The sequence below is a fragment of the Anabrus simplex genome, chromosome 2, assembly GCF_040414725.1.
Source record: "Anabrus simplex isolate iqAnaSimp1 chromosome 2, ASM4041472v1, whole genome shotgun sequence".
NCBI lineage: Eukaryota > Metazoa > Arthropoda > Insecta > Orthoptera > Tettigoniidae > Anabrus > Anabrus simplex.
In genome coordinates, this window is record NC_090266.1 from 955,762,884 (window position 1) to 955,778,389 (window position 15,506).

Here is a 15,506-nt window from a genome sequence, read left to right on the forward strand (position 1 = left end):
AACAAACACTTAATTCTTTTTTAAAATTGTAATGTAAAAATGTCTCGAAAGTATTTCACTCGTATATTTTTGCACTGTATATTGCATGCCACCAGAATTTTGAATTTTAAACATTTTATTCCTTCATTAAATAAATAATTAAAACTGAAATTATCATTAAATTTGGATTGAATTTTTGTCCTTTTTGCCAGTGTTTAGATCTGTTTTGGATATTTTTAAGTCTTTTTTTAAAAAGTCTTTTTAAAAGTCGTTTGATAGGTCTTCAACTTCTGAGCCCTAATAATGAATATAAGAAGCATTTAAGTCTGAGGTGCAGAAATTTTCTGTGAACTGTAAAGCCAGCCCAAAAGTTAAGGAGCCAGCGTGAATCCCACCAATTTGACACCTATAAATAAAAGTTGTGCTACCTAGCATTGATCTAGGTATTACTTTTTCTTATTTAAACCATCCAGAAATATTTACACATTCAAGGCTGAGCAGGTGAAGTTAGATCTTACATTGTGGACGGAGCATTTTAGCGAGTTTTCACATTTATATACAAAAATAACTGATAACCTTACTTAGTCACAAACCTATTTTGGACTCAAGAACATTTGAGCTATGCATACATTGGTTTTCATAATTGGAGCAAACCACTAACTTTTATAAATAAATTTAAAAAAAACTTTCTATTTTAAATTTTTTAAATGTTCACAATACATATTAAAAACTTGAAAAGTTATGTACTGTACACACACACGCGCACACACACACGCACGCACACACACACACACACACACCCATGATACATTTATGAAACACAACATACATAGTAGTCGTTGAGAAATGAAAAAATGACTAATTGTGAAAATTGGCTCTAGTTGTCAGCCGTGAGAGACCATGTGGCTATGAAACTGCCTCGGTAGTACCAGCTTAATATCATAATAGAATTAGGTTCTGATGTGCTGCTACCTGGTATTTTTGTAATGAACTGTAAGCATTGCAGAATGTGTTCCAGCACTCTGCTAACGTTCATAATATGTTGAAGTGGATATATAAGCACTAGAACTAGACGCCGTATGACATACGTCTCCCGTCCTCCATGGAACATTACCATCAATGTACGGTGCATATCGCTCTTCTTCAAAGTGTTGGAGCTGTAGGAGGACTATTACATGTAAACACTTGTCAGTTTTGTTTTACAAAATTCAGAATATGCTAACAATCTCGCAGAATAATCTAATTCATGCATGGTCGTTTGTGACCATAGATGTGCCTTGTGGACTTCCTACTGAATACCACTGGTCCACAACCCTTGCTGGACCAAATTAGTTTACTGCAGGGTCATTCGTATTACAAATCATCAAATCGCACAGAATGTTTGTTTCTAATGACTATCTGAATCTCTCTTGATTAAGGTTCATCTGACTAAACCCTCGCTCAAACGATGCTGTAGAGATTGGAAGAACACACACGACAGATAGTAGCTGTCCCAGAATATGAAATCTGTCGCTACTTGACAAATCGGAGCATTTTTGTTCCTCTTCCAAGAACTTTGAACTCGTACCACTTATTTTGTATGCACTGAATGTAGTTCCCACTGTTTTTTACATTTTGCAAATTGCTCCCTGAAATGTTACGGCAACATTGAGGTGTCATTAACACCATACATTTACAGATCACTTCCAGTTGGCCATGCAGAGGTACCAAACAGTGGTGTATATTGAGGGCTATCAAAGCTTTTGCTGAGGCCCAAACTTCAAATGAGAATGATGGAAATCTAAAGCACATTATAATGTAAGCATCTGATACATTGTTCCATTTTACAAAATTTGAAAACTATAAGAGGAAAAAAAAAAGGCATATTCTGATAGCAAGGCATCGGAGACCGACCTTTCAGCCCATGCACTGTGTCTCTCTTGTAGACTTTCCTTGCGCGCCTTGCTGCTGAATATTTGTTAGGTTTGTGGAGCGGGATAGGTGTGCTAGGCTTCAGTCTCTCAAATTGCCACTGCTAAGGAGAGATAGCTCAAAGACTTGAACTTCTCCGGAAGTTTCCAAACACACGATTGACCAATGAGCTATGGTACAATGGGGTTCTTTGTTGCATGTGCAAGACATCTTACAGATTGTTTATAGTTGAACTTGATTCATGCTTTTAAGTTACTATTTAAGAATTAAATCTGAGGTAAAATTCAACGATTTATTATCAGCATAGCACATTCAGTTAACCACCAGATATGAATAACCCTAGATAATGTTGCACGAGGAGATTACACAATCTCAAAAAAGAATGTGAAGACTGGTCACTAAGTCGGAGTTGTTTAAGTGTAGGTGGAGCCACCACAAAGTCTTTACCATTAATTTCATGCCCATTAGGTCACCAAGCCTTTCCAGAGGCCATGTATTATTATTATCATTATTATTATTATTATTATTATTATTATTTGATTATTTTATTATTATTTAATCTTACAGCATTACCAGTGGTCATATGCTGGTTTATTAGCTTCCTCAGTAGACCAGTGGTGGTGTGTCCCACCCATGATCACATGTTTGATTTCAAATAACCATGCGTTCCTCATTGTATATACTTCCTCACCTCATACTTCTGAGTTTAATAATAATAATAATAATAATAATAATAATAATGGTGTGTGGCCTCCGAAGAGGCCGGTGCAGGTCTTACGAACTGACGCAATGTAGGCAACCTGTGCGTCTGAGGATGGGGCCCTACCTGTGATGAACGCTAATCATGACTGATGCACGCACCCATCCCCCCCACAGAGCCATCGGAGTTAATCAATGAAAGTTAAAATCCCTGACCCAGCCAGGAATCGTACCCGGGAACCTCTGGACACAAGGCCAGCACGCTATCCATTTAGCCATGGAGCTGGACACTTCTGACTTTATCATATAGATAACAAAGTGCTGGTATTTCACTCCCGTTTACTTCTACATCCTTGTAGGAAGACACTGCAAGACTGCTGTCATAGGAGTAATAGTTTTTTAATAAGTAGATCTGCTCAAGTAAAATAAAATCTTGTTCTCTTCTTGGTTGAAATCAAACCAGTGATCGTAAGTAGGACACCACTACTGATCTACAGAGGAAGCCAATAAACCAGTGAACGATGGGTATGACTGCTGGTAATGCTGTAAAATAATTTTTTTTAATTTAATCTTAATGGTGTGGAATCTGTAAAGGCTTGTTCGTGACCTAATGAGGATGAAATGAATGGTGAAGTCATAAACACTCGGTCCCCAAAGCCAGGGAAATCAAGAGTTTGAGGGAGTTGATTCTGAGAATTGAACTGGGGCCATTGGACAAAAGGCAAGTATTCTTTGCAATTTAATATGGAAATGTTGAAAAGCGTCTGAAATTTTCAAACCTGTTGGAATCTATTTTCTTTGGACACATGGCCAGGGGTGTTTATGGAAACAATGTTGTATCACAAGCTGCCCCACAGTTTCTGTGTTATAAAAAATTTGTTTCTTATATATTTCTACACTCTCCAAAAAAATTAGGGGAACATGTTTTTGAGCGTATGCCATGCTCCACAAAACAATACCTCATACCCAGCTATATTATCAACTGAACCTTTTACCATTGAAGTATACAAAAGAACATGGATGGATTCACATTCAGTTTCAGAACACAAACGGAAATGTCCAAATGGGAGCAAAAACAAGGTGATTACAGACCTCCGTGGTGGATTCTTATCACAGTTGGAGAGCTTCAGTGTAGTGTATGTCCTCCACGAGCATTTATCACAGGTTGACACCTTCAGCTTGGCATGCTCCGTACAAGTCGACGGAGGTCACGTTGCTGTATCGGGTCCCATTCTTTAATGAGAGTCTGTTTGAGATCTTGAAGAGTCGGTGGTGGAACAGGATGTCCACAAACACTTCTGTCAAGCTTATCCCACACATGCTCGATGGGATTAAGGTCGGGACTCACTGCTGACCCTTCAATCTCTTGAATGTCCACTTCTCACAAGACAGCTCTGGTGATGCGCGCTAGATGAGCCCTGGCATTGTCGTGCATGAGTACAAATTGAGGGCCAACATCGTATGCAGCAACAAACACATGCTGAAACAGTATATGCTCAATGTTCCCCGCAGCGGTAAGATTACCATGGACTACGAAAAGATCCATACGGCCATCACTCATGCCACCCCCACACCATCCCAGAACCTCGTCCGAATCAGTCGCCTTACTGGACAACATTTGGCATGTACTGCTCACCACGGCGTCTCCATACACGTCGACGTACATCACACTGTGTCGGGGGGGGGGAATCTGGACTATGTAAATAACACAGGTCTCCATTAGCGAAGTTGCCAGTTGACGTGGGTACGGGCAAACAGAAAGCGAGCTACGCGATGTTGCTGCGTTAAACGGGGCACTCGAACAGGACGTCTGGGTGTTAAGACCACTTCTCTTAACCTGTTCCTTACTGTCTGGTCAGACACCATGACTCCAGTGACCCTCCTGAGGTCTTGTTGCATTTCTCCGGTAGTCGCTGAACGACACCGCAACGCACAGATGGTCAGATGTCATCCCATGGGGTTGTCATGCGTCTATGACCTTGTCTGTCCAACCATCCTTGTGAACTGGCCTGTCTCATTGTAGTGATTCCACAATTGTTGAATAAGTGACGGAGAGACATTGAGTTCCACAACAACGCAACGAAAAGTTCATCCTTCCTGGATCAAAGTGATGGCCCTTGTGACTGGAACCTCATTAACACATGGGTGACGGGCCCCGAGAAATCTGTTTTATTCACAACATTGTTTTCGGTCTTCCTGTGACATCTCTTGACCATATTTTGAACTATTTTGGACGTGCACATTGAGTAGAATAAATCGTAGATGTACATCTGCCACTTTTCTTTTATTCACGGCCTCTTTTATTCTTTGATTTAGTTTCGAAACGTCGACTTTTTCTGTCGGTTCAGTCAATGACAACAGACACCTGCGGAATACGGTGTTAGCTGACGACGATATTTTAGAACAATTATATACCGATGATTGTTCAAATGGAAATAGTCTAATTGGAAATTGAATGTGAGAGTGATAGTGGAAGTGATATTCAAGCTTCTACAGGCCATAATTTACCTAGTGTACTTATTTATTCAAGCGATTCTGACTACAACGATGTAAACATTAATGATGTGTTAGGAATTGATGCTGAAGATGGTTTTGTAAAGGCAGATTGACTACTGCTAGGGGCATTGGAGAGTACCCATACCAACTTTAAAGATAAAATATTGATTGGTTTAATATTTATGTACATTTTTATAATGAAGTGCACCCTAGTATGCTTAGTAGAAAAATGTCCGGTCCACAGGGTATGTGACAAGCTCAAGCATCCAGTCAGCAATGTGTTAAGATGCCTCATGGGATGTGCTGGTTTATGTACATGCTCAAATGACCGCAGTAGTCTGTGTACCACACGACGACACACGGATGCACTGCTATTCACTTGTTTTGAGGGGTCACGTGACAGTTTAATGCATGGCTATGCCTACAGATGGAGTATAATTTCAATTTGACATACCCTGAGTAGTTAAGGTCTCATTGGAACTCCATCTACCAAATTAACATTCATATACCAGATGTTACTGTACCGGGCGGTACACCTCCACACCGTTTATTTAAAAGTTGCGCCAGTTGAAACTCCTCTTCTGGAGGAAGTCTGAACTTTATCTACGGTCTTAATTTCCAAATTTCTCAGAAGATGTCACTACCTGGAATTTTTTGAGTTTGTGAACTGTGTCATTTTCGACGTACTTTTGTCTTGCTTGTATTAAGAAGTGTGAACTTTCTCTTCTAGAGGACACTACTGAAGATCAACAATAGTGCACCCTAGTGCGGAGTCAAAGAACTATTTTGTTGGAGAAAATTTAATTTCAGGAGTTTGTTCTTTGTTAAATTTCTTTCTGTCATTGTTTAAGTTGGCAATATTTACCCCTTTCTTCCCCTTGTTTTGAATGTATCCAATCACAAATTTTTTCAATTAATTTCTGACCAATCTGGTGTATCTTTCCCCAACTTGAATCTGTTGCGGGGTCCTACCCAATAAAATCTTTGTGGGAGGGTGTTTTCTTTCCCCTAACGCCTAGAACTTTCTGCGAGAGTATTTAAACTGCTGATTTTAGGGTCTCCGGGCCACTTCTGTTCCATCTTTCAGTGTATTAAGTACATAGCAGGAGGCGGGAAGCGCCTCTTTCTTCTCCAGCCGTTCAACACCAGGTAATGGCCAATTAATAACTTCTTTTCTTGCTAGGTCGGCAGTTTAACTCTCGCGGCGGGTTCTAGGCCTTCCACCATGTAACTTTCCTTTAAAATGTAAAAACAACTGGTATCTATTCTATCTTTCAAACTAAGTATCGGGATAGAGAGTGCTTAACCCCCTCGAGCTCCCACTCACATCGTCTTGAGGTGAACTTATTTTTCTCAACCAATTCTTCCGTAATGTAATGTAAATTGTGATTAAGTCACCTCTGTAGTATGGGATTAGCCCTTGTATTAATGGCCTAGTGCCAAGTAGGTCTTAAGCAAAGTGTATTCGGAGTGCAAGTTCGCCTCCTCTCAAATTGTATTTTAGAGGTCATGTATTAACCTTCTTGTCATTTAACAGACCTCAGTAGGTTGGGTATTTTACCCCTGTGTATATGTCCCTTGAGGACTGCTTAAAGGTTGAATTCGGAGTGGCCTATGATAGGCTTTTATTTTAAGGGCAAGTAGCCCCTTTGAAAATCGTGGTTTCTGCCTCGAGGAGGCTTTTCTATGTAATTGGAAGCGAATGTTTCTGGCATAATTGGGGGTTTTCGGCCCCTTTGTTGAATGGTGTATATTGGAAAGTTGGGCTCATTGCTCAAGACTTCTGTATCTGACTTTTGAAGCCCCCAATGGGGTATCTATGTAAATGCATTTTTCAATTGTGTTTCGGCTACTGAGTACCTGTTTTATTGGTTGTTACTTAATTTTGAAAAAAAAAAATAACCTGGTTAAATTTTACTTAGTTTCTCTTCCGTAGCTTGAGACCCGTTCACGCCCGCACCTTCTTTCTCCTCTACCTACCACTAAAACACGGTAACAGTTACAATAAAAGTTCCCATAATTTTTTGAACTGTGTAGTTTAAATAGCCCTGTAAAACCTGTTCTTACTTTTGAAAACTGATCTGAAAAACTTGTAAACAAAACACGCAATTTACATAGTCACTTATGTAGTTTTATCAAATGCTAGCCACGGTAGTTCCTTACACCACTTTCTTTGAATTTTCTTTACCCGTTTACCATCTTGCTGACTTACTGAAAGCCTGAAATCCTGTGCTGATTTTGGAGGAACCAGTTATTTTCAGTCTTTTTCTCCTAATACCCACTTATGTAAGAATCGTCACCTTAGCCTGGTTTAAGTCATTACACTTTAGTTTCTTATCGAGTTTCATGTTCGTAGGCTAGCACGTTAAATGCCCGCATACACAAGATTCATGATTTATAGGCATAAGCCCTGTATTTATTATAACTTAAATAATAGCAAAGACCATGCGTAGAACCTCTGAAACGTAACAGTACCACAAATTCATTGTACCTTTAACTACATGAGACTTCAGTAATTAGTTCTAAATTCTTCCACCAAATGCTTTCCTGCTGTGACAAATAACAGCAACGCGAGTTAGCACGACGACTGTCCACTATCGTTAATGCTAATTCTCTCGTTCATAGACGTATACATAACTCGGCATAGGACCATCAATATATTTTCTTTGGTCTCGTTTATTTAAGATGATCGTGGCGTGGTTTTAAGCTTGTTCAGTGATGTTACATCATATGTTGCAAGAATTTTGTTGCAGACAGATGGTTATCCCTGATACTTGTAATTACCTAGTTTTGCCAGTGTTGGAATGTGTGTGCTGTCTGGTATTAGCCGCTCAGGAACATGTCTTGCAAAATGCCTGGTGGTTACTATTATTTTTTTAAATTCTGAAAGTTTTTTTCGGGGGACTGAAACTTGGTTGCCAGTAGCAAAAAGTCGCCGCAGCGACCCGACGCCTGGGATTTTTGCACCCCTAGGCTAAGTATAGAGTGTGATAATTGCACGTAAATGAGAATGCTGAGACCAAAGTTCCTTTTCCCTGTGAATAAAATCTTCGCTGTCTACATATACCCCACTCCACTTTCACCAGTAGAATCACGAAAGTCCTACCCTATACAAAGTCATAACTGCACGAATCAGACAACATATCAGCTTCAGTGGTGACAGCCCAGCTTTCTACGTTGGCTTAATGACCAACACTAGTCAAACGAATGCGGTCACCGCAACACCTGCAAAAGCCCATAATATAGATCTTCTGTCCCCATTCACACCCTGCTCCATCAAACCACATTTGAAGATCGTTTCACTGTTAACGTTCAGCCTTCTTGTTCTTAGAGATTCTAAAGTTGGACATAAACTTGTGCTCAGTTTGAGGGAAGCAGCTGTCCTCAACATTAGATAACTGCTCCTTTTGTCAGGTCTCTTGTCTCTCCTATATTCTCCCTTCCAAAACCTCACAGTAGTCAACTTTTTGACAATGATTACCATTCTTATTCTACCCTCCACTGATGGAGGTTGCAGTTCAAAATTTTCTTGTATATGTACTATATACCTGTGTGTGTAAACTGTAAATATGGTAACATTTTTTATAAAGGTAGAACATAAAAAAGAAAAAAAGGAAGATCATGATGAATTACAGTAAATTTGAAATTCGTTAATACAAGAAACTGGTTAAACTGTTAGCAGTTGGGGAGGGGTTTGGCTAAAGAACTACAGTACCTAGCAAGGTTTCCAGTGATAAGTTCCCTAACCTTGGATGCATCATTTAAGAACAGGCTTGGGAAGAGAATTAAAATGGTCATTACAATATACCATATATACGTGGATAATTCACACTATTGAATTCTCCACGCACCCTACTTTCAGAAGAGAATTTTTTAAAAAAAAGGGCTGTAATTTGTGGCGGTGTTTTTTTTACAAATTAATCCTCAACAATTTACTCCAAAACTGAATACAGTAAAATAAATTAATTATTTTGAGAAACTCGCCACAATCTTAACATGCTGGTGGGTAGGCAACGTACTGATCAGATTTGCCATGCAGTTTGGTTACCCTTCCCTGATACTTGTAATTACCTAGTTTTGCCAGTGTTGGAATGTGTGTGCTGTCTGGTATTAGCTGCTCAGGAACATGTCTTGCAAAATGCCTGGTGGTTGCTATTATTTTTTTAATTTTTAAATTTTGTTTTCTGCCAGTCAAGAGTAAAATGTTGACATCGTACTTTCTTCCTGCTGCGCAGTTTCCAATGTTCTCTGTATGTTCAATAACCCTATTTTTATCTTTAGCCATGAACAAACGATCATGGGAACTTGTAGGCATATTTAATATGTGGTTCATGCTTCACTGTGTTACTGATGCCACACTCTGGAAAATGCTGTAGTATAACATAAATCATTGTCTGAGGCGAAGCGGTACAAATTGACTTCAAATAATACATGCACTCCAACTTTTCTTCGCTAAATTCCAGAAAAAAATGTGTGGAATATTTGCATATACTGTACAGTTTAATAATGATGATGATGATGATGATGATAATAATGGTGTATAATGTTTTTCCAGAGTGTTGAAGATGTAGTTTTAAGAGTAAACTGTGAGGGGAGTTGGCTATTTTTGTTGTTGGAGGGTGCAGAGGAGGAAGTGTTTTAAAAGAAGAGGGAACTTGACGAGATTCGACAGGTCTGCTTGTGCGAGCAGCAGGTAGTGGGGCTGTTATTTCTGTGTTGCTGTAGTCTATTTTCATAGTGAACGGAAACAGTCTTTCTTTAAGGATCATTAATCTTGTAATCTTATACATACAGGAGAGTTCACTTGAGGATGTAGATATACATCCTTTAATAAAGGAAGGAGGAAAAAGGGGGAAGGGTGTTAGTCTCTCCTACCTTCTTCCCCACAACATCCAGTCTCGTCCATTATTCTGAACTCCATGCTCTTCTTAACAAAGTGGATCCATATTAATATGGCTTTTCTTTAGTTCTTTTCTTTCATTTATAATTTTATAGTATGGTTTTGCAATCTGTTTAATATGTTAATGTTTTTTTATCACTTGACTTTTCAAGCTTTATTGGATAAGGTTTTCATATCTTTTTATCTCCATTTTTAATGTTTTCCTTAAAAATTTCTTCTTTGCTGCCTGTATTTTACCTTGTCTTTGTAATATACTATTTTAATTGTATATCACATCTTTGATAGGTTGATAATAATCAAGGTAAAAGTGCACTACATTGTGCAGAAGGATAATTAGAGAAGTATGTAGTCATCCAGTCATTGTAACTGTACACTTTCTGGTTGACTAATTTTTATTCAACCTGGATTTGCCAAATAAAAACAGAACTTCTACAGACATCAATAAAAATACCCTCTTCCTTCCTTCTGGTGCCATGCCTATTTACAGTGCAAATGCTAAGAATGCCATCTATTTCATGATGCAAGCTTGAATAAGATGAACCATAATTCTCCAAATTCTGAATCCATATAATTGAACATTAGTCCCAATTGCTCCACCGCAGAGTTCTGTGGTTCAAATCCCGGTCTCTCCATGTGAACTTTGTGCTGGACAAAGCAGAGGCAGGGCAGGATTTTCTCCAGGTACTCTGGTTTTCATTGACATCTCAACACACTCCAATATTTCATTTCAATACTCATTGCCTCAGAGGAGTGTGAGAGGCTTTGGCAGCTGCCACAATTCCTATCCTTGCCGCTAGAAGGGGGGGCTTCATTCATTCCATTCCAGACCCAGTCAAATGACTGGAAACTGGATTTTCATTTTTCATTTCCCAATTGCTCAGAAAGGTTGACTATTTAATTTTTGTATGGTGTCGTAGGATGTCTTAGGATGTGTACTCGGGAGTCGGATGTTAAAAAGCCCTGTGGGATTTTTTTGCCTGGTATTTGAATTTTTTTAACACTGTTTGCAAGAAAAAATGTATTTACACTTTTTCAGTACTACCACTTAAAACACACTTGTAGACCCCCAAATATAATGGGTGAAACCCTAGTTTGCACATTGTAAATGGAACTCTTTACTGTTCCATCTTGATTGCTGCACATAGCGCATCATTTTAGGTTGTTCCCTGGAAGTTTCTCCAGTATCGCTCTGTGCTGGAAATGAGGTTTATTTCTGACATGAACGCATTTTTGAGTTCATAAATAAGTTTTTGTTGTTCATAAATAATGGCAAGAAATAAATTTTAAGCTTGTTATTCTCTTTGTAGCAGAATTTTCCTAGTAGATAATACGTGTATTCAGCACCATTCCCACAAAAATTTAGTAGATAACCTTCTTCCGGAAATTAGTGTCCGGTGCTCATCTAGGCAAGTGAATAATCTGGTCAAATTGTTAGCGTAATCCACAGGATGACTAAAGCAAGCACATGGATCATATTTTTCATGGCCTGGTGGAAGCAAATCATTTATATGGTAAAATAATTTTGGAATCGGCTGGAATTTGTTCCTTAAACATCTTGAACTCAAGAGTTGGGTGTTCCAGTATGAAGATATTTTTGGTCTACTTGTAACTCCCATCTCTAACGATACAGCGATGAAACATTTCCTTTAAAATAACGGCCTGCCACTGCTTTACGAGAGAACGTGGCTTCAGTTGTACTAACCTCAAGAATTAAGTGGCATATCTATTAGTTTGTCACAATTAGCGGCCACAAGGCCTGACTAAAACAAAAAGGTAAAAGTTCAACATAGGTTTTTGCATTGCAGGGTGGGATGTGCTTTGGACCTGGATTTTTGAAGTAGGGAGGTGGAGGTTGATAGACTCTCGCTTCCTACAAGAACCTCTTGAAGCACAGGTGTTTCTGGAGCATTACCACTATCATAATCTTTATTCTCGTCCTCAGGACAATTATTTCCTCCATCAGCAATTTCGGAGTCCTCAGAGCTCTGATGTAATTGCAGCACTTGCTTGCGTGGTTTCTGCCATAACCTCTCTACCATCTCTATCTGTAGTCATTCTCAGAATCGCTCCCATTAAAGGGCGACTCCAGTTACTCATCGTTTGAGGAATAAATCAGTCGGCATCATGCCTTGCTGCCATTTTCACAAACTACCCAGACACACTTCATAGAACATACATAATGTTCAAGCACTGATAAATTCTGAACAAAAAAATGTAGTAACAAGCTGTAAGCAATAATCGGTGCCTTTATCATACAACAACCAGCTTTCCCTCCTGTCAACGAAACAATACTGAGGCACTAATGAGAAGAGCGAGATTGTGCTCCTGGCAGTTTTAGCGAGAATTTAGAAGAGTCTGTTTTAGCTTTCCGCTTTCTAATTTGTAATTAGTATTTCAATATGGATCAATATGAAACTTATTGCTTAGTCTAGAGGAGCACGACTGCTCTGCTTGGCACACTTAAGGTTGAATATCGTAGCTTTAAAATGATGATGATGATGATGATGGATGATGATCGTTGATAAGTAACAGTGACATAGACTAAGCTTTTGAAAATACCTATGAACACTTGAGAGATCCCTTTTCTGGGTGGTTCCTGTTCTTTACCTTTCAGTTTGTGGCAGATTTGAAAAAAATATTTCCTTGTTAATTTTTCTCATTGAATTGTCATTGTAGTAATCAAATCATTTAACTTCTTTACCTTCCTCAAATATTCTTGTGTATCCTTTCTTAGCATTAGACCTCAGCTGCCCTTGAGTCATTATCATAATTATACATGCTGCTGGTAAACTTGGGTTCTGTGACCACCTTTCTTTTCTTCTCATAAGACTGTTCTGGTTATGCCAAAATTTTTGATGGAAAGTTATCCTAGTTTACTACATTAAAACTCGTTCATTTAAAGAGTTGCACTCAGATTCGATGCCATAACCTTGAGTGCAGGGGTCTAGCATCATCTTTATCATGGATACAATTAAAAGTTCTTCCTGAAGAAGTTACTTCATTTTGGTAATTACACATCTTCGTTTTATGTTCCAGAGTTTTTAATGGACGTACACCTTGCTTGATGACGACTGATCCTGAGCTCATCAAAGTCATATTGGAGAAGCCTGAAAACTTCAAGAGCCATAGGGTAAGTTCATTGGAAAATATCACTGCACACCTTCAGGTAAGGGGTTAGGTCCGGCTACTCTGCTGAATGGTCAGCGTATAGCCTTTGGTTCAAAGGATCCTGGGTTCACTTCCCAGCTGGGCCAGGGATTTTAGTTGAATCTGATTAATTTTTCTAGGTCAGGGGCTTGGTGGTGTAAATCTTCACTTACAACATATCACACTACCAATCACCACAGAAAAAATATAGTGAAAACATCCCTCCACTTAGGGTTGGTGTAAGGAAAGATATCTGCTGTAAAACTGAGCTTGATCCAGGGGTAGTGCCAATACTGCAAGTAAGTGGTGGGGGCTGAACATGAAAAATAAGCAATTGTGAATTTTAGTGACAGACCTTTCAGGTATCCATATTCACAAGTTTTATTTCTTTAATTTTGACACAAGCTAAATGACTGCACCTTGTTCCTCAAGGGGCCATCTGATGTGTTCCTAGTCTTTTGACACCTTGTATTCTTGTCTCTTCACTTTTGCTATCTTTATCCTAATCTTACTTTTCCCTTATGACTGAAGTTTATGATGATAACCTCTCGCTGAGTGTTGAAGCCTGCCCTCGTGATGAAACTGAGCAGAGGTTGATGGTTCAGATCAATACTATTGTAACCAGCATTTTCTGGATTTTCAATTTTAGCATATTAAAAGTTCCCGTATATGCCAGAAATAACCCTGGAGACTTACAGCTGTTAGTATTGCCTACAACGCTGACAGCCATAAGTCTCCATGGTGATATCTGGCATTCACAAGCTTTTAATTTGCTTTAACCCTTTATAGGGCATGAAGTAAAGAGTTAAAAAAAATACTTTTTTTCATTTCTCTACTCCATATACAATCAGGCCTATGTTATCATTAAAATATATTACAATGAAAACTACTTACTAGCTTTGAAAAGTTATAATAATCGTGGTCACCACGACATTTACATAATTTGATTGCCCACCCGAATTAATTGTATATATATGTAACATGTATCATATATAATTTTATTCATTATTAACGTCCATCATCATTTATGTAATTGTACGTAAGAACGAGATATTATTTTTATTTGTAATATATTAGAATATTCCGTGGTAATGCCAAGACAGGTCTTGCGCTAACAGGCTACTTGGTATCTCGCAATAGTCCAGGAAGGTTAATTTTGGATGGTTCTTGGAAATGTACGCAACAGCAAGAGGAAGATACATAATTTTGTTGTTGGGACGCAAAATTACCCCATATCACGTGCTCCTATCGGGAGGGCTTTTTCTGTCAAGGACAGATACTTCATCTATATGTAGACAGGGTGGTGACGTATATCGGCTCTCATTGGAACGAGATGTCATGCGACACCAAGGGAGGAAGTGGGAATATGAAGAGGATTTATATAGATCTACACGGCGTAGTGAAGATCATTCGTGATTCCTCTTCATTCTGTATTCTGCATTTTGCATCCGACTCTGCTATTTGGGTGCATCGCTTACGATGTGCTTATACTCAACATTTCTTATCGGCTCTGTGAGACTTACTCAGATTATTTAGGAAGACAAGTTCAAATAATATAGAAGGACTGGATGTTTTCCGTTCTCTCTGTTCAATTAATTCCGATGTGGAATTTCACATTGGAAGGCTGGTACTATGGTTTTGGTACTCGGCAAAATAGGGAGTGATAGATTCAGGGTGGAATCCATTTCATGAAGCAGACAAGGATGATGCTGTTGGAAGAGGGACGACAACGATCAACCACGAAAGCAGACTACGAGAAGATCAACTCTGGTGAGCATGAGTTAGCCCTGTTATCGCAAGTCCACGAGTGTAGTATTGAATTGTAATCTCAGTCTGAAATTTTTTACTTTTGACATAAAAACTCATTTTTATGTAATTTTATATTTTTTTAGAATAACTTTTTTCTTTTTACGTCGTTAAATAATTGACTTTTTAGTAGGTTCCCTATGTTTTTCCACATGGTATTTAATGGTTAGTATCCATATACCTCACGACCAAGATAGTCTCATTAAATTATGTTTAGTACTTTTTATATCTAAATTCGGTTTCAAATTACATTTAATTTCGAAGCCTGGCATCCAGCGTGCAATTGGTTTTAATTATCTATATCGGGTGTTTGATCCGTTACGAAGTGGTGGTTCATGTGTGTACCAGTATACTATAACCAATGCTATACTTGACGGGTGGGCAATGTACCACTCATGAACATAAGTACAATGAGGGACAACTGGTTAGCTTACAGACATGCAACATTTTATTTATAATGAAAAAATGATAAAATGAAATTGCTAATTTACTACTAAATCTGCAGGGAGAGTACTATGTTTTAGGCAAATAGGTAGGTCACAATCAGACAAAATGTAAGTTTATATTT

At 38.6% G+C, this 15,506-nt stretch overlaps 1 protein-coding gene across 1 annotated transcript in view; it reads left to right on the top strand.

The window, feature by feature from the left end:
• The window catches only part of LOC136863213 (cytochrome P450 3A16), a 193,029-nt gene that overhangs the window by 111,039 nt on the left and 66,484 nt on the right, over positions 1–15,506 (top strand). The window contains exon 4 of the mRNA XM_067139583.2: positions 13,022–13,115. Within this exon, the coding sequence (XP_066995684.2) occupies positions 13,022–13,115 (94 nt within the window). The remainder of the gene's footprint in view (positions 1–13,021; positions 13,116–15,506) is intronic.